The 20,476-nt window shown below is 44.2% G+C and overlaps 1 protein-coding gene across 10 annotated transcripts in view; it reads right to left on the bottom strand.

The window, feature by feature from the left end:
• LOC105484559 (N-acetylneuraminate pyruvate lyase) overlaps positions 1–20,359 on the bottom strand; it is a 45,673-nt gene extending 25,314 nt beyond the window's left edge. For 2 of the 10 annotated variants that reach the window (XR_989051.2, XM_024793685.2), the window contains exons 1-3: positions 15,424–17,559; positions 6,132–6,205; positions 3,669–3,756 (exon numbers count right to left, since the gene is read on the bottom strand). Coding sequence is in view for 9 of the 10 variants with exons in the window: in XM_024793685.2 (XP_024649453.1) it covers positions 3,669–3,756; positions 6,132–6,205; positions 15,424–15,518 (257 nt within the window). In the remaining variant the exon portion in view is untranslated. The other 8 variants (XM_071076713.1, XM_011746295.3, XM_011746298.3 and 5 more) reach the window with 8 other exon arrangements.
• Positions 20,360–20,476: the final 117 nt, after the last annotated feature.

The raw sequence follows: 20,476 nt of genomic DNA, 5'->3' as shown, positions 1-20,476 counted from the left end.
TACTCCATGTTCCCAACTGGGGAGAGGCCACAGTGAGAATGGTCTTCTCAAAGTGGGATTAATAATGTTCAGCTGTGAATGCAGTCATCCCAGTGAGTCTTCTGAAGGACCTTGAATAAACACATGCCCTCATGAGACAGAGACACCACATTCCTGTTTAGGCCCAATCACCGAGTCCTCCAGGAGTTCTTGGCTAGCTATGTCTTAGGTAAAACAGGACCTAGCTGGGAAGTGACATGATCAGCTTTGTATTTTTAAAGGATAACAGAAGACTGCTGAATGGAAAAAGGGGGGCTGACTGACCTGTTGAACTCTCACCAGCAGTTTTATTGTAAGACCCCTTCCTTCACTACCCCTTTCTCTTGGCTTAGGTGAAGCCAATCATCCATTTGTTCTTCCTCGTTCTCCTGGGCTGCTAGGCACAGCTACCACTGTTGGAAATTTAAAATACAAATTTCCTAGTAATCTCTCAATCCAGGAGGAGGTTCCAACAAGCCTTCTGGCTGTCATGACTCATTTATCTGGAGTGGCTACTCCAAATCTTGACTATTCCTGTCAAGCTCTAAATTCTACCCAACTCCTTGTTCTGAGCAGATGTCCTAGAGTCCCAGACACCAAAGATGAAGCTTTCACAAACTCCCTTACCCTTCCTCCTCTCCACCTGTGCACGGGGGTATATCACCATTTGCTTTCCTCCTTGCTGCTGCTGCCTTTTTTTTTAGACGTCGGCCCGCTCTGTCGCCCAGGCTAGAGTGCAGTGGTGCGATCTCAGCTCACTGCAACCTCCACCTCCAGGGTACAAGCGATTCTCCTGCCTCAGCCTCCTGATTAGTTGGGATTACAGGTGCCTGCCACCACACCCAGCTAATTTTTGTATTTTTAGTAGAGATGGGGTTTCGCCATGTTGGCCAGGTTGGTCTCAATCTCCTGACCTCAGGTGATCTGCCTACCTCAGCCTCACAAAGTGCTGAGATTACAGATATGAGCCACTGTGCCAGGCCTTCAGCTGTCTTCTAAAGCTATTCTGTCTACTTTGGGTTATGTGGATGGTCCCCAGCTTATGACCGTTTGACCTTACGATGGTGTGAAAGTATCATTACACTCCCTGACTTATGACAGGGTTATGTCTTTAAAACTCAATGTAAATTGTAAGTTGAATCAATTTCTGATCAATTCATCAGGACGTAATTCTATCACCAGTGAAGGAGCATCTGCATTTCAAATCCCTAGCCAAAACCCCCTATCCAAGACCTTCCATCAAAGGTATCAATTCACCACTTTTTTTTTTTTTTAAAAAAAAGGGTTTTGCTCTGTCACCCAGGCTGGAGTGCAGTAGTGTGATTTCGGCTCACAGTGACCTCTGTCCCCCGGGGCTCAAGTGATCCTCCTGCCTCAGCCTCCCAAGTGGCTGGGACCACAGGGGCATACCACTATGCCCGGCTAATTATTTTTTTTATTTTTTGTAGAGACAGGGTCTCCATATGTTGCCCAGGCTGGTCCTGATCTCCTGGGCTTAAGCAATCCGTCTGCCTTGGTCTCCCAAAGTGCTGGGATTACAGGCATGAGCCACTGTACCCAGCCAAGGTTTACCAGTCTTTTCTGTATCTTTAATCTCTTCTCCCATGGCAGTGTCCTTTCAGCATAGAAACACGCTCAACATTTTTCCACTTAACAAAACTATGCTTCTTTCAAGCTTGCATATTCCTTCCTTCCTAATGTACTACTCCATCTCTCCTTCCCTTTGCCAGAAAACTTTTTGTGAGGATCAGCTGCACTCACTGCCCCCACTTGCAGATATCTGTTGCACTCTGTAACTTACTGCAGTCTGGCTTCTCTGCAATAACCTGACTGGCCCTGCTCTTTCAGAGGTCATCAGTGACTTCCTATAATGTGTCAAACCTAGTGGTCTTCTCAGTCTTTCCTGTGCTGACTTTCATGGCGTCTGTTATTATAACAAATGTTATAATGAACATAGCATCTACTGCAAATAGTTACAATGAATTCTTACATTAGTGTGAATGTGTTTAGTGAACTGTGCCTGCCAGGCATTGTTCTAATCCTCACTACAACCTCATAAGTGAGGTACTATTATTACTTCTATCTTAGGGATGAAGCACACAGAAGTTAGGTGATATGCCTGAGTTCCCAGCGCTAATAAAAAGCAGAGCTGGGCCTCAAATTCAGGCAGTTGGGCTCTATGGCCCCTGCTCCACTGACAGTCTCTGAAATCATTCTTCTTCCTGGTTGCAGTGACAGGACTCACTCCTGACTGGCCTCCTACCTTCTGAGGGCTTTCTGTCTCTGCCTACCTTCCCTGTCCCTCATTTTTGGTACTGCTCTTAATATGTGCCCTTAGCCCTCCTGTTTTCATACTCTGCCCATTGTCCTTAATCTTTTTGGACCCTAGATCTGACAAAATTAACTGAAAGCTGATGGCTCACCAGAAAATGGTTCCGTGGATATGCACTCAAATTTGGCACATAATTTTAGGTACTGGAGGTGCCCTGAAGCCATTAAAGATCCCCAGGGACACTATGGGCTTCATACTGACCACCTCTGCTCACTTGGAACTTACCTCTAATCTTTTACTTCCACCTAAGACAACATCAATCACTCCCTTTTTGTTTATACATTCATCAGAAGGGTTGGGGTATTAGTTTTCATGATCTAACATCCCTACCAGATGGTCAGCAACCTGAAGGCAGAGCCCTTACTTTATACTGCTGGTGCCTAGCACAGTACATAACATATAACAACATAACAGAAAATCAGTAAAACTTAGTTGGCCAGGCACGGTGGCTCACGCCTGTAATCATAGCACTTTGGGAGGCTGAGAGGGGTAGATCACGAGGTCAGGAGATGGAGACCATCCTGGCTAACACAGTGAAATCCCATTTCTACTAAAAATACAAAAAAATTAGCCAGGCACGGTGGCATGTGCCTATAGTCCCAAGTACTCAGGAGGCTGAGGCAGGAGAATTGCTTGAAGCCAGGAGGTAGAGGTTGCGGTGAGCCAAGATCACACCACTGCACTCCAGCCTGGGTAACAGAGTGAGCTCCATCTCAAAAAAACAAACTTAGTTAACTGGAAGTGCTTTTGGAACTGATACTATCCTGTTTGTTCAACCATGGCATGAATTGGGTGTTACAAAAATATATCACTGCACGGAAGTTTATGGACTACAGAAAGTCCTCCAAGAGCACAAGAGGAAGCACCATAAAAGAGCATGTTGAGTCGGATGCATAGAGACCTGTAAGGAGAAGTGGGCCAATACAAGCATCAGGCACTCATCCCGAGAAGGGAAGGGGTGTGAGTTGCTCAGTGGAAGAGCCAGGTGACCAGCAGAGTCCATTACCACCCTCCCCTCTTATCCTTCAGCCCAAGGACAGGTAACTGTGAGGGGATTGGCCCTGTAGACAGGTAAGCAGTTTCCCAACGGAACCTCTGGATGGCAGGTGTGTCTAGCACTCTGGCTGCCCTTCTGCACACAAAGGGAGGGTGCTCTTCTCCAAGAAGCCAGGATCCCTGGGGTCCTGCTCATCTTCCCACCAGCTGACCTCAAGCCCCAGCTCTGACCAGAAAGCAGGGAGGGCGTATCCTCTGGGGAAGAGGCTCACTTAATACAGCTGTGGCCAAAGGGCATTTTTATCCTCATGCAGCCACTTACTTGTCCTTCCCTTTTGTCACCCACTCCTCTGCGACCTGGCAACGCTCTGAGATGCTCAGGGACAGGCCTTCTCCTGTTGTACCATTCACTGTTCAAACAAAGAGTAAGTCAGTGGGACGACGGAGCACCTCTGCTCCTCCAACCCCAAGTCCGAAAGTGCAGGGTCAAAAACCGCTGCACTGAGGATGGTCAGGAGGGGAAAATGCCGTGTTTCCATTTTCACTTCAGGCTCCATCTTTTTTCCACTTTCACCTTGTCAAAGGCAGTGGGAAGGTTAATTGTGACTTGTAATTATAAATCTGACCTTGATATTAGGGACAGTCAGCAAATACTTTAAATAAAGACAGAGATGACTGCCTACATTTTATGTCAATCTCCAAACACACTACCCAGTTTTATATCTGGGCTTGAATGGCAGAGAAATCAACACCATCCAGTACCAGAATGTCAAATAAGTGGGAGTTACTCATGCGGGTACTTTTGTATACTACAGATCTCAAACTATCTCCATTTATAGTTTGACATGACGGTAGTGCTCTAGGACAACTCGTTTTTTAAGTATTTTATTAAAAAGCACAAAGGATATTAATATTTCTTATACCAAGTGCTCTTACATATCCACTTACTCTAACAACCCAGCAAAGTAGAAATTATTTTTCTCATTTACAGATGAAAAGATAAAGTCTGAAACAGTAAATAATTTAAGTTTGAATCCAGAGTTGTGTGATTCCAAAACTCATCCTCTTTCCTCTTTTCCTTCTACTACCATCATTTCTTTTTTATTTTATTTTTTTGAGACAGAGTTTTGTTCTTGTCACCCAGGCTGGAGTACAGTGGCGTGATCTTGGCTGACTGCAATCTCTGCCTCCCAGGTTCAAGTGGTTCTCCTGCCTCAGCCTCCTAAGTAGCTGGGATTACAGGCACCCACCACCATGCCCAGCTAGTTTTTTGTATTTTTAGTAGAGATGGGGTTTTGCCATGTTGGGCAGGCTGGTCTTGAACTCCTGACCACAGGTGATCCGCCCGCCTCGGTCTCCCAAAGTGCTAGGACTACTGGCGTGAGCCACTGCACCCAGCCTACTACAGTCATTTCTTAATGGATCACAGAAAGATGCCTATGGCAGTAGGATACATTACTGAGGTCTCATGCACATGGTGGCACTCTGAATCTCTAAGCACTCAGCACTGGGCTGGAAGAGGAGAGGTTCGGGAGGCAGGGGAGGGGAGTCGGAAAGTATTTTTAACCACTCCTTTGGGGTCTTGACTTCAAGTGTGCTCTGGTCATAGGGATGTTCCTGCTTTTTCCTCATACCCAGGGGAGATCTGCTGCCCTTTGTGGAGTAAGAATCTGCCTTCTCCACTATGACTTAGTGCTGTAGAGGGACATTGAGTGGTTTTGTAATCAGGTCTCGGTTTTGACATGTGGCCCAGGACACTTTTTCACACAAGTTTTAATCTGCTCTGATTATTATTACCAGGTACCTCTAGCTCTGGAGGGGCTCCTGTTGGTAGAGCAATAGGTCAGGGCCAACGTGTAGTCTTCTCAGAATAAAAATGCATTCAAGGGTCCAAAAGCCCAGAACACCACGTAAGGGTAAGGGACAGCTCAATTGCAGGTAAATATAGTTGTCAGGCTTAAAATGTTCAAGATCTAATTTTTTTAAACTTTCACTTTCTATGAAATAAAAGGCGATAACTGCTAGTCCTGTGATTTCTTTGTGTACTACCTTTACAGTATTCCTTCCATTCACAATTTGAAAGGCCAGGGGAAGACAGAATAAAGCCCATTCTTAAGAGAGAGAAGAGGCTGGGCGCGGTGGCTCACGCCTGTAATCCTAGCACTTTGGGAGGCCAAGGCAGGCGGATCACCTGAGGTCAGGAGTTTGAGACCAGCCTGGCCAACATGGTGAAACCCTGTCTCTACTAAAAATACAAAAATTAGCCAGGTGAGGTGGTGTGCACCTATAGTCCGGCTACTCAGGAGGCTGAGGCAGGAGAATCGCTTGAACCTGGGAGGCGGAAATTGCTGAGATCGTGAGTGAGCTGAGATCGTACCACTGCATTCCAGCCTTGGGGGGAGACAGAGCAAGACTCCATCTCAAAAATAAATAAATAAATAAATAAATAAAAGAGAAAAGAGGGTTTATTTGTTACTTAAGAAGGTTTAGTTATTATTCTACCACTTCTTGGCTGAAAGGCCTGGGGCAACTTAGAGTATATCTGAGTCACATATTTTCATCTCTAAATGGGGATAAAAAGTAATACCTTAAGTGTTGGCACACTATCAAATAGGTAATCTCTTAAGGTGCTTTGTAGGTCTAACATTGGTGGGTCTACAAATTCACAAATTTTAGTTAGCTTAACCAGGCTCCATCATAACTCGTGACACCATGACTCTATGTGAGATATACCTTCTAAAGACTGAGCTGGAGACATGCAGAAACATCCCCAAAGTTGACTTACCAAAAATGTTCTTCACTCCCTGTTCTTTTACAAGATAATCCACATACTGACCAATTACTGAAAAGTTGATTTCTCTAGAAGACATGCGAAAAATGGAAAAAAATGGCATATTTAGTCTTTTTCAGATTATTATTCAACAAATCCTCAGGTATATAAACTGCTCCCTCTTGCTAATAGTTATTAAAAATCCACTCCATTTGTGAAATTCTTAGCCTGCTGTAAATAATGCCTGGGTTTTTTTCCCCCCTGAATCTGGTGATTTCTCCACTCAGCCATGTATGCCTCACTTCTATGAGCAAAACACGATTAGTTATCAACACAGGCTTTATCCTTACACCTCATCACAAGCAGTATTTAAAAAGTAGTTATGGAACTATCTTTTGCCCAGCGCTCTCTCTTTAAAGCCCATATGGCCAGCACTTTTGCCCTTTTGGGGGAAGAATGATGGTTGGAGACCTAGTTAAATAAGAACTTAACATTTGCCATTTGATTCCAAGTGCTGGGATTACAAGTAGGAGCCATCATGCCTGGCCTGTTCCTTCTTGTGTTTTCCCACCCTACTCTTAGGTTACTTAGGTCTATCTTCATCACTGGAGGCCATTATCCATGATCAATTATTAGGAAGTCATTACAGAGGAGGGAAACATTCATTTCTTAGGCTCACAAGATAGGAAAAGTCAACCTTAATATTATAAGAATTTTAGCACTTACTATTTGGGACAACACATGGAGTCTTAAACTCATCTGTATTTGCTGGTTTTATATTGAACAAGGTTAGCAGTTAGAAAGGAACTTTGTCATCACTTTGCCTCTCAAAGGCGGAATAGCAGTATCAGCATCCAGGGGACTTTATTATACACGCAGAATCCTAAGCCCCACACAGTCCTGCCCAGTTAGAATCTGAATTTTAACAAGATCCCCGTGTGATCTGCATGCACTTGGAAATTTGAGGCACACTAACCTTGTAAGGATCTGATGCTTAAGATTAATGTCTCTTAAAATCATACTGATTTCAAAATCTAGGACCTGACTCACAAATTGTATTAGGCAACCTGTCCTTAATCAAAATGTAGGAGGGGAATGATGGGCAATGAAGAGTGAAATCCAAAGGAAAATGGTGCAGCAAGCCTGGGTTAAATGGTTACACTGTGCCCGTGGTTACCCTGCCAAGAACACAGAGTGCTAGCTGGCTGCCACTGCACTTTTGTCCACAGGACCAGAGAATCCTAATTGAAGTTTGGCCTTATTAACATTCTTTTCACCTTTACCTACTGTAATTCCTTAAACAACAAAAATAAAACAAACAAACAAAATCTGATGCATCTAGGAAACAAAGACATCAAATTGTACATGTCAAAAGGAATAAGAACAAAAAGAGGAAAGCTAGAGAACAACTGACTCTGAGGTTAAAAGGAAAGCTACTAAATGCAAAGAATGCACAGGCAATCATGCCTATAACAAGCTCAGAGTAAAGATAGCAGGCCTGAGCCTGCCGCTTGGGAAAAAGTGTGTTAATGCAATTATAAAGCCTATAAGGGAAGCGAACTCCCTCATTATGGCACATGCCCCATATCCTAACACTGCTCCCTCCTGGCCTCAGTCTGTACCTGGAACAGCCCAGGTGTTCAGCAAAGGCTAGGCAAAGGAGTGGTGATGTGGGAACTTACAATGATAAAATCACCATGAGCTCTGCCTTTACAAGCTTCTTAGCACCACACTTGCATAATATTTTGAAATTTCATTATTACATTAATTGAGTAAAGAAGATAGTATACGTGATTAAAATAGCAAAATATAATGAAGGTTATGACTTAGGCAAAAATTAATTGTACGGGGGCTCAGAAGAGGGACTGATAAATGACAGCTAGGGAGGCTGGAAAGAAGGCATCAAAGAGCTGAATCTGGATAAATAGGACAAAACCCTATGATCCTCCTTCCCTCCTCCAACACCTTTTTTTTTTTTGAGACAAGATTTAACTCTGTCACCCAGGCTGGAGTGCAGTGGTATGACTGTGGCTCACTGCAAGCCTTGACCTCCTGGGCTCAAGTGATTCTCTTGCCTCAGCCTCCCAAGTAGCTGGGACCACAGGTGCAGCTAACTTTAAAATTTTGGGTAGAGATGAGGCCTCACTATGTTGCCCAGACTGGTCTCGAACTCCTGGGGTCAAGCAATCCTCCTGCCTCAGCCTCCCAAAGTGTTGGGATTACAAGTGCGAGCCACCGCGCCCGACCCTTCCAACATTCTTGAGAGGTACTGTTTGCTTGGCCCTATTCTAGTATCATCCTCTTTTAAGGAGTTGGCTGCACACTTAGGCAGGTCTAGGCCAGCATGTGAAACTGGAGGCTCTTTTTTCCTCCATGAACTTCACAGTTTGATGGCCTCATTGGATAGTGCTTCCACCTACACTCACCTCTCTCCTTCAGGCCTTGCTGGGAGACAGGCTATTCAGCTGACAATTTCACTCAGGGTTAGAGGTCTAATGGGTTATGCATTATCTGCCCCTTCAAGAAAGGAGAAAGTCATTTGCTGCTTCTTATAAAATGCCCCTAACCTACAAGAATGACACTAATGGCAGAATTTTGGGGGCGGCGGCCATCATCCAGAAAATGTTCTTGGACTTAAGTCCTTTTGGAACTCCCAGACCTCTTCAGAGAGATCTAGGTTGAAAAGGGGCTAACTCTAAATGTGTTTGACTTTGACATTACATTTTTTAACAAATAAGTATTTGAAAAGCCAGAAAAATCTAACAATGTCAGGGCTGCTGGGTATGGTGGCTCATGCCCATAACCCCAGCACTTTGGGAGGCTGAGATGGGTGGGTCACTTGAGGTCAAGAATTTGAGACCAGGCTGATCAACGTGGTGAAACCTCGTCTCTACCAAAAATGCAAAAATGAGTCAGGTGTATTGGTGGGCACTTGTAATCTCAGCCTGTAATACGGATGCTGAGGCAGGACTGCTTGAACCCGGGAGGTGGAGGTTGCAGTGAGCCAAGATGACACCACTGCACTCCAGCCTGGGTGACAGAGTGAGACTCGGTCTCAAAAAACAAAACAAAACAAAAACAAAAAACCCCAGGGCTACACTTCCATACAGTTGGAAATTAGAGCAGCAGCAGGCCCACTTTAGAGGACTGGATGCCCCCAGGTCCCTCAGGCATTTCAGATCCCTGCCTGACTCTGCAGGTGCAAGTTTGCAGCCTTGGGCTGGGATGCTCAGCAGCTCTAGGCACAAGTGGGGGTGAAATCATCCAGGGCTGCTACCCCATTTGTTACACAGGCACCCAAAAGGCAGGGTGAGGGTGAAAATAATTCTCTTTGAGGACTCTGTCCGTTTTTGTTTTTTCTTTTGAGACAGGGTCTTGCTCTGTCACCCAGGCTGCAGTACAGTGGCACGATCACGGCTCACTATAGCCTCAATCTCCCAGGCTCAAGTGATCCTCTGGCCTCCCCAGTAGCTAGGACTACAGGTGCGTGACACAACGCCCAGCTAATTTCTGTATTTTTTATAGAGACAGGGTTTTATCAGGTTGCCCAGGCTGGTCTCGAACTCTTGGGCTCAAGCAATCGGCCCACCTCGGCCTCCCAAAGTGCTGGAATTACAGGTGTGAGCCATCATGCCCAGCCTGTCCCTTCACTTGTTTTCCAACCCTACTCTCATGGTACCTAGGTCTATTTTCATCACCGGAGGCCATTATCCATGATCAGTTACCAGGAAGTCACGAGAGAGACTAGAAACAATGAGATTGGATTATTCTTCTGCCCACCCACTGGGCATTTGGAGCTCAGTGCTCACAGAAGTGAGTTGACAGAAGCAATTCACTTGAATAGGCTGCACTGCATCCTCTCTTTTTTCACAAGCCCCAAGAACACATCTAACAACTGGGCACATCAGGGGAGAGTGGCCCAGACCCAAATTCCATGCTTGCTGTAGTCATTTTTATATTTAAACCCAGTTTAATGTCTTAATTCCTGGGGATTCAGATTCTTTGCATTGGGTTTAGATTCATGTCTTGGGGCTTTTTTTTTTTTTTTGAGACAGGGTCTTGCTATGTTGTCTAGGCTGGCCTCAAACTCCTGAATTCAAGTAATCCTCCCACTTCAGCCTCCCAAGTAGCTGGGACTACGGATATGTGCCACTGTGCCCCATTAATTTTATTTAACTTTTTTTTTTAAATTACAGGAGCTATATAGTTTACTTAAGTACATACAATAAAAAAAGAAAACCCACTCAGGATATCTCTGGAGATGATTCCTCTTAGTTTGATATTCTTCTATTCACAAATACACATTACATTATTTTCTTGTATAAATATGGCCATATTAGACAGTTTTATATTTTTCACGCAGCATTCTAATTTTAACATCTTCCCACATTTTTAGATGGTCCATACTATACCGGCTAAACAACATTCTGTTTTATGGATTAATATAATTCCTTTTTCTAATTGTCTGTTCTTAGACATTTGGTTTGCCCAAACTATATAAGCAGAAGAAAGTCTTGTTCTTTTTGCCACAAATTGAGGTCCAGAGTGGGTGGATTGTGAAACTGCAGGTAGACTCTACAACTCTTCTCTTAGGGTAAAAGCGTAATATAATTTTTCTGAAGTGGCTTTTCAGGGAGAAATCCCTATTGCTTTTTGTTTCCTCTCCTGGTGCACGAACCACCATGAAAGACTTTCACTTCATCTGGGAAGACAGAATCCACAGGACAGGCTATTTTCATACCTGACATGATGTGGCATGCATATTAGAAAACCTGACTTTCCATTTTCTTTTGCCTTTTATACGTATCTCTCAGCATTCAATCAGATAGGAGTTATACGTACTCTTGGCAAAATAGCCACCTGGTTATTTTAAAATTCTTTCAGCAGGGAGGCAGGCAGGGACTAACCTGCCCACTCTGTTGGAGGTGGAAAATATTCTGTTCTGGGAGTCTGGGTCCCCGCGTCCCAAACACTGTTAAAAAGACAATAATCTATGCCAGTCTGGCTCTAGCAGGCTGGGCCTTTTCTCACTGGGGTTAACAGGTTTGTTTTTACCAGAGGGTGTTGTGAAGATTCCCAGGGTGATGCCAAGAGCATTTGAGGGAAAAAATACAACTTTTGCTCTTGACATTTTAGATCTGAAATGGACTTTCTGTTCTAGTGACTGTGAGCCTGCCCAAAGAAAAAGTGACTTCTTAGAACAAATAAGGAAAGCAAGTCTTGGCTGGTGCGGTGGCTCACGCCTGTAATCCCAGCACCTTGGGAGGCCGAGACGGGCGGATCACTTGAGGTCAGGAGTTTGAGACCAGCCTGGCCAACATGATGAAACCCTGTCTCAACTAAAAACACAAAAATTAGCCGGGCAGGGTGGTGCACGCCTCTAATCCCAGCTACCCAGGAGGCTGAGGCAGGATAATCGCCTGAGCTTGGGACGGGGAGGTTGCAGTGAGCTGAGATTGTGCCCCTGCACTCCAGCCTGTGAGACTTTGTCTCAAAAAAAAAAAAAAAAAAAAAAAAAAAAAAAAAAAAAAGGCAAGTATTTCATTAGACTTGCTAGTGTACAAAAAGGCAAGGGTTGGATAGGTAGAGAAATCCTCCCTTTCTAGCTGTGTGGCTTGGGGCAGCTGGGCTGGCCTTTAGGATCTGTTTCTTCAACTGCCAGGACAGAGATACCTATGGCTCCCTCACAGGGCTGTTGCCAAGATTAAGTGGGAACATGTAAATGAAATGCCCGCATGATGACTGACATAGCATCAATCAGTGTTCGCTTCCTTCCCTTTTTCTTGACTCTCAGCACTAGTAATTCCCGCAGTATACTAATCCATAAAATAACAAAAGCTACACAACTATGTCACATGCTTAAGATACAAAGATAAATAAGATAGTTTCTCAGTCCTTGTGTACTATCTGGTATTCAATATCTATTGAATAGGGCTAAGCAGCTCAAAGCCTGCTGCAAGACACATGCAAGTAACAAAAAGTTATTGTAATAATTATAAACATAATTTTGATGCAATGAAAAAAATGTGCTATGGGATCACAGGGGAAGAATATGGACAGGGTGCTATAAAAGGGTCATCTAACTCCTTTTAAGAGAATTGGGGAAGAATTTCTAAGGATGGTTTTGATGGATGAGTAGAAGTGTTCAAGTGGAGCAAGAAAGAAGATGGTGGTAGCAAAAGGCAGAGGAAACAGAATGAGCAAAGGCATGAAGGGCAGAAGAGGTATGGTGACAAAGAAATGAAGCAGGAAAGGTAAACTGTGAAGGACTTCCTATGCTATCCCAAGGAGTCTGGGCTTTAATCTTTAGACCAGCTCATCTCAGACTTTAATGTGCTAAAGAATCATCTGCGACACTGTTAAAATGCAGGACGGATCTGTGGTATGATAGGGCCTGAGATTGTGCATTTCTACCAAGTTCCCATGGTGGTGGAGCAACTGGTCCATGGGCCATATGATGGGTAGCAAGGCTCAGACAAAAGAGAGTCAAAAGATCCCTAAAGAGGAGAGTGACATGATCAGATTTATTTGCTAGGATAAGCTCACTAAGCTACAGTGTGGATGATGGACTGGAATTACAGGTACTTTCTACATTCTTATTTAATGGTGATTCCCACAATATCTCCAATGACATAACACAAGAGGACTGCAGACTCTTAAGAGCTGGAAAGGGTCATAGAGATAATGTGGTTGAACTTTCTTTGGAGAATATGAAAGAGAGCCTTTTTTTTTTTTTTTTTTTTTTTTTTTTTTTGAGACAGAGTCTCGCTCTGTTGCCCAGGCTGGAATGCAGTGGTGTGATCTTGGCTCATAGCAACCTCCGCCTCCCAGGTTTAAGCAATTCTCCTGCCTCAGCCTCCTGAGTAGCTGGAACTACAGGTGCGCGCCACCACACCCAGCTAACTTTTGTATTTTTAGTAGAGACAGGGTTTCACCATGTTGGCCAGGATGGTCTCGATCTCTTGACCTTGTGATCTGCCCGCCTCGGCCTACCAAAGTACTAGGATCACAGGCGTGAGCCACCGTGCCTGGCCAAGAGAGCTCTTAAAAGGTGACAAGATCTCCCCAGGGTCAGAGAGCTACCTGATGGCAAAGCTTGGATCGTTTCACTAAGATCTACTTATCCATGTTCTTTCTGCCAGCTGCCCTACTCCAGGACATCAACTTATATGCAGAAAGCTGAATTGTTACTGAGCATTCATTGGAATTGAGAAGAAATAAAGGATGTAGGGAAATAGTCCTTGTTCAGCCACTCAGAATTATGGAGGATATGTATACTGTACATGCCAGGTTAGGAGAACTCCCACAATGGCAGGTCACCTGGCAGTATTTCCAGGTATTAGATTCCATGTGCCCCTTCCATCTCGTGTCTTAGAAACATGCCAGAAGTGCAGATTCCCTTGTGGGTAAGTACATTAATGCCTACATGTTCTTGGTGGGTGTTCCAAAACTACTTTGTATCTACAGGAATGTTTGATGAAGCAGGTGGTGGGAGAAAAGGGGAACTAACACGGCTCACATGCCTACTCTGTGCTATACACTGACCTACACTATTTAATTTGTTTCTTAAAGAGCCTACACATAATGCATTCTTTTGATTTCACACCTCAGGAACAGTAAGGTTCCTAGAAGAAAAACACAGAACTGATGAGAAAATAGTAAAATGGAAGCAGCAGGACCACAGGTTTTTGGGAAACGGAAAAAGATCCAGAAAAACAGTCATTTTAGTTATCTCTAATCATAGGATGTGGCCTTCCAGGAAAACAGCAAAACAGGGAGGAAGAACACACTGACGTTCTCCATGGGTCCCTGATGAACAAACAAAACTGTTTTAAGAAGGCACTTCCAGGATAAGAGGGGTCTTATTAAAAGGTTAAAGTAGCATGGACCAGATGCAGTGTTAGGAGATTACAGGCAGGATCTCACTCTGTAACAGGAAGTAAATCCTGCCGATTCATGCAATCACATGTCTTCTGTTTTGATCTGCGAACAAGTGACTGATGCATTGAGAAACAGCTGATGCCAGTCTTTCTTAAAACTTGTGGAAAGGGGAAGTAACAGAAAAAAGTTATTAACCAGCTGAGTAATCTAAATGCCATACCAGCAAGAATCTTATTTAGACCTAGTAAGGATGTGATTTTTCACGGATCTTAGAAGCCAGAAATCTTGGACTCATTGGAGTCTCTAAGGCAGAACTGCAAAATGGCCTGCTTTAAAGGAGAATACTAAAAGACATAAGAAATTTCATCTCCTTTAAAGGGGTAAGATGAAGGTTTATAAATTCAGCAAGACCAAAAAGAAAGTCCCTTGTAAAAGGTGTATTAAATACATCTTCCTTTTGCCTCTGTCTTATGCCATAAAGGCAGTTCAAACTTTTTGACCTAAGTGCATATTGACCCTGTGCTAAGCACTGTTGTATGAATTATCTCATTTAATGCTTATAATTCATTATGTAGGTATGATTATTATACTACACAGAAAGAAAGGAGAAGATTAAGCCAGCATTCTAACTGTTGTGGCAGCCTGACTCTTCTGACGAGTCAAAAACATACAGATCCAGGAGGTGGATGAACTCTCTTTTGTCGGGGTGATGTTCAAGGAAGAGTTATACACAGTGCATGGCTCCCTAAGTCACAGGGCCTTTTTATTATCTGATTTTTGAGCAGAAGGACTGCCACTATATTCATCTGGAGGTCAAAATACTTGCTTGGGGTAATGATTAGTCAACAATGAACTGTTGTTACTTCCCTTCCCCCGCTGCTCAACATCTAGTCAATGTTGAAATGAGGCTGTAAACATGAGTAAGGAGTCCATCTTGCAGATAACTTCCCACTTTCCTTAGGGTAGGACATTTTTATCAAGTCTATGAACAGCCTGAAGTGGAATCATGCTGATGTCTAGAGATAGGATCCTGAGAGGGGCTAGATCAGTGTTTGATATCCAATTATGCTAAAATGGGATTTTTATCCAATGCTACTGGTGCTGTTTAGAAAGGCCAGAGCTGTCGTGAAATCCAAGGAGAATTTGCTCTGTGGCTCTACAGACACTGAGAGAAAGGCAAGCTGCCATTTCTCACCTTCTCCCTTTCTGCAAGGTGATATAGTGCTTCTTTAACTTTGGGGTCAGAGATATAATGCCTCCTCAGACTTGGGGATCAGAGGTAGTGCAGAGGGATGACAGACAGAAGCTGCCTTTTGGCAACAGTTCCACAGAGATGCAGGGTCTTAAGTGACTGTTGTTACAAAGAACTTTTCTCCTTTTTGGTTGAATGAGAACTGATCCCCTCAAGGCCCCAAATGATAGTTACCCATTCTCAGTCATTGGCGTGATGGTTGCAGCCACAAGACCCTGAAGTTTCTTCTTTGGGAAGGCCATTGAGCTGCTGGTAGGTCTGGAAAACATACAATGTAATTTCTCTCTTTCTTCAAGGAATGTCAATGATAAAACTCCCAGGCAAAGTTCGTTTCTAGTTTAGAACTGTAAAATGTGCTTACAAGTACACAAACACACAGAGCAAGTACAAGATGGTAAAATTTTAGAGCTTAATTCTATTGAGGAGGAAACTTTAAGACAGGAGAGGGTAGACCTGAGAAAATACTATGTGGACAGCCTCCCATTTTATCTACACAGATGATGGAAGCAATCTAAATCCTCAAAGGATAGAGGTAAACAGGAGCAGACCCAAGAAAGAGCTTGAACCTAACTCAGGTAAGTAAAACATACAGTGAATTATAGTCATGCCTCAGTATACACAGAAAATTGGTTCCAGGACCCCCATGTATACCAAAATCCATGCCTACTCAAGTCACGCAGTCAGCCCTAGCCTGGCATATGAGAATTCTGCATCCTGCAAATACTGATTTTCTATCTGCATTTGGTTGAAAAAAATCTGTGTAAATGGACCTGCACACTTCAAACCCATGTAATTCAAGGGTCAACTGTACTATTACTTAAACTATGGTCATAAAAGGGGACATTTTCTCTTTCCACTGTCTTCATTCTTAGAATCTCACCTAAAACAAACCTGACTGTCTTAAGGTTTCATCTTGATTTACATAACTACCTTCAGATTTACCTAACTTTTCATATCCTAATTTTGCCCAGTTTTGTCCAGTTTTCCTAGTTCTAGTTAACCATGTAGACTGCATATTAACACGTTCCTCTTCCCTACTAGAGCAGGCTCCCAGGACAGGGATGTTTCATTTGCCTTTGCTCTCTGCAGTGAGCCCTCTGCTTGACACCAGGTGTTCAAGAGAGAAGAGTATGTGGGTGACTGAACGAGGTGTTCAGACTGTGGCTGGACGATGGCTTCCGCAGATGGGGAGCTCACTGCTGAATCAACCTCACACCACTCATTTGGGGCCAAAGGATCTCTCACCATCTGGCAGAGAGTGTACCTGCCCATAATCAGTGTAAAAGACTTTGGATGGGCCACAAGAAGCAACAGAGCAGACTGGTTAACAGCCTGGGTTCCATAGGCAGACCACCTGGTTCAACTCACAGCTCTGACATTTGCTAGTTATAGAAGCATTATTGTTTTCTGAGCCGTAAGACATAAAAAGCCACAAATGCAATTCCAAACCACAAATTTAATGTCTAACAATTGAAAATGAAAATAAAATATAATCAGATAGTATTTGATGACAATTCTACAAAAGACAGTGGCCTTGTAGCAAATAAAGAGATGTCTATAGGTGACCAACAAGAAGGGTTATGCTATAGTTCTGACATTACTGGCACATTCAAAAACCCAATGCCCACTATACTTAAATCTAATCCACACAATGTAGTACTTAGTTATGAGCTATCTTATTTTGTTTGCTCTTCTAATTGTTCATCTTATCTTCCCAAATAGGAGAACAAACTTCTGAAGTACAGCGACCATACCTTCTATTTTTCTTCCCCAAGTCTTGGCTCAGGTAAGCCCTTGAGTAACACTGACTACTTTCAGTAGAAAGACAACATGATACTTTCCTTGCAAACAGACATGTTCCCAGCAATAGTTGCTGTTGCTCCTAAAATCAAGTCCTGCATGTAGCTTTGCTCTGTATTTCCTAGTTCAAACATGAGACTAAAATCAGATTGGAAGTTCAGAAAGATAAATCCAATAACCTGGCCCATGGGAAAACACAAGATAAGAAATCATAAGATGTGGCTCTAATCGCTCTTTGAGCTTCATGTGACCACCCTCGGTCCAAAAGCATGCCACTTAGCCTCTGAGCCTTAAGGCCCATAACCTAGGCCATCTCCCCGCCGGGAGGGATGTTTAAGCATCAAAGAAGACTGATGCTATGTATGCCTGCTGTCTATTCACCTAACACTCCTACAAGCATCTCGACTTAACATGCCAAAAGGGAACCTGCCATCTCCTTTGTTCCTTATTGTAGAGGGGCGAGAGGGCCAGCTCTGGAGTCAGACCTCATGGATCTGCATCCTGGCTCTACCACTTACCAGGTAGGTGACCTTGAGCCCATTAAGTAACCTCTTTCTGCTTCAGTTTCCCCTTCTGTAAATGAGGATAATACTAATTATATTTCATAGGGTTGAGAGAATTAAATGAACTAATTCATGTAAAGTAATTAACAATGCTAGACACATAGTGAGTACATGTTCAGTGCCCTCCATGAAGTCTTGCCTGATGTGTATAGGACAGTAGGAAATACTATCATGACCTTACCAGCATCATCTTCCCAGTTATCTTTGCTCTGCTGGTGCCTCCTTTCCAACCCTCACTACTCTTGTCTATTTAGGGACTAAGTCATTTCAATTCTGTTATCTTCTTCCTCTGCTATTCCTCCTTTCCGCCTTATGACTTTATAATTTGCCTCTTTGTTACCTCTTATCTAGACAAATAGGCAAAACCCCAGGTCCACGGAGCCCAAGAAGGTTCAAGTGATAAGAGTCCTGAGAGCTTGAGTCAGCATTAAACATCTCCTAAATCCAACACTACTAGGCTGTTCGGGCTAAATAAAACTCCATAGTCTTGTGCTTTTGCCTGCATTTATTTCACACTAAGGACAGTAACACTGATGTTCTTAGATTCATGAGAAGCTCAAATTGGCAGTTTTATGTGTGTCTTTGATGGAAAGAAATAAAACTAATTACCACAAATGTAGTTTGATTAGTTCAAAAATTCAAAACACAGGGTCCGTGGGAGTGTAGGATAGGGGTTAGGAATCACTGTCCTAATCCCTCGTCTCTTCAATCCACACCAGCTGTCAGGTTAATCTTCCACTAAAACCAGCATTCCTGGTCTTGTCTTTGTCCTGTTTAGAAAATGCTAGTAGGCTAAAGACCCAGCTCCCTGGGGTCTGGGTCTCTGTTCAAATCTTCATGCCTGCACTGCACTTGCCCAGCGTTCTGTTTGCTGTTCCTCCTACCTACCTTTCACTGTCTGTCTGCTTGCCTTTGTTCCTCACTTCAATCTTTTCAGTCTGACCAGCTTTTAAAGCTCACTTTATCCATTCCAGCAGCTATAGCTTAAAAACAAAAACAAACAAACAAAACCAAACCAAAACAAAAAACCTCATTTTAAAAGCCAGGGGACTCCCTGGTACCCGAGCCGAAAATAATTTCTTAAACCTCAGAATTCCCCCAAACGCTGGCTTTTCATTAAAAACCTTACATCAGAGTTATTAAGCAGGGTGGTTTCGGCTCCTCTCCTAGACTGTCTGCCATCTGGGGGCAATGACAGCTTCGAAAATTTCTTTGCACAGAGCAAATACACTAAACAAGTAAAAGTTTGCTGCCTTTACAAACTGTGAAATGCCTACAAGAAGAAATGGGACAAAAACGACTTTAGCCGGTGTGAGGGCTCACTCCTGTAATCCCAGCAATTTGGGAGGCCGGGGCAGGCAGACCACCTGAGGTCAGGAGTTCCAGACCAGCCTGGCCAACATGGCCAAACCCCGTCTCCACTAAAAATACAAAATTAGCTGGGCGCGGTGGTGCGCGCCTGTAGTCCCAGTTACTCAGGAGGCTGAGGCAGGAAAATCGCATGAACCCGGGAGGTGGCGGTTGCAGTGAGTCGAGATCGTACCACTGCACTCCAGCCTGGGCGACAAGAGTGAGACTCTGTCTTTAAACAACAAAAGCAAAAACAAAAAAAAAAGTCTTTACCAGAGAATGGTATTTTTAAGATTCAAGTTTTTAATAAACTTGGGAATGTTATACTTTGAAGCGTAACACAGAATTACCAATATTTTTAAGATTCAAGTTTTAGATAAACTTGGGAATGTTATGCTTTGAAGTTTTCAGAGCTAGTAGCTAAAGAGAATGGTTCAAATGTTCTCCAGCCTAAGGCTTAACGTGAATTTAGAATATTATTATTGAAACATTGGGAGGGGGTATTACTCTTGAAATCTTATACCTCCATCCACAGATAAGAACACTTAGTGCAAAGAATTAAAGCTGCCTAAGTCAAATTATTTTTCAAATGGCAAAGTTTTTTCAAGAGACAGAAAGTGGGGGTAGAATATACCTCCCGGCAGAGAATATCTTAAGCGACAGGTACTCAGAGAAGAGGAAATACAAATAGGGATTTTTTTTAAAAGCAGAAAACCATTAATTTCTCCTAAAGTGAAGGGGGGATGTATCAGATTTAACTTTAAGCTCCCTTCCGCTCAATTGCTAACTCTATTTTTGAGGAAAGGACCTTCGGATACCCGGCAGATATGCTGTCTGCAAACAATCCGGGGAGGTGGGTCCTTCTGCCCTGGTCTATCCCGACACTTCTCGCATTCACACCTTTCCCAGCTCTGTTTCCTAGCGTATCTGCCTTCCCCCTTTCCTCCGAGTCCGCCACCGTCTCACCCACCCGCGAGTCAGGCCCCGGCGCCCCTCCACCGAAACGCCCAGGTTGTCTGGCCGTCTGCGTCCGTCGGTCCTCGCGCCCCCCACCAGGCCTCCGCTCCGTCCGTGCCGCCGCTCCGCCCCGCAGGGGCCGCCGCGCTTTATATCCGCTGCCTCCCGTCCCGGGCCCACGTGCCGCCACGCCGGGGAGCCTGGGGGTTGTAGTTCTGCGCCGCCGCCCGCGAGGCGCGCCCGGAACCGCCGGCCCCGAAGCCCCGAAACCCCGAAACGTTTTGCACACCCGGAGTCTGCTCTTCCCCGGTGTCACCTGAACAACGTAGGCTGAAGTGACTCTGGCGCAGCTCCCCGGCTCTCCGAGGATCGCGAGCATCCGAACTGGCAGCCGGGTGCCCGAGAGCACGCCGCTCACCCGCGCCACGCTGAGTGCAAACCTCTCCCTGCCTCGTCTGCAGGCCAGTCCTTCCCGCGTGCGGACACCTCCTGGGCTCCGCTGCGTCTTAATTTTCCTTCTTTTGCGCAGGGCTCTGCAATCCCCGCTATCTCGTAGT

Source organism: Macaca nemestrina, chromosome 1, assembly GCF_043159975.1.
Source record: "Macaca nemestrina isolate mMacNem1 chromosome 1, mMacNem.hap1, whole genome shotgun sequence".
Lineage (NCBI taxonomy): Eukaryota > Metazoa > Chordata > Mammalia > Primates > Cercopithecidae > Macaca > Macaca nemestrina.
The sequence above is the reverse complement of the archived record's forward strand: the minus strand, read 5'-3'. Positions and strand labels throughout refer to the sequence as shown.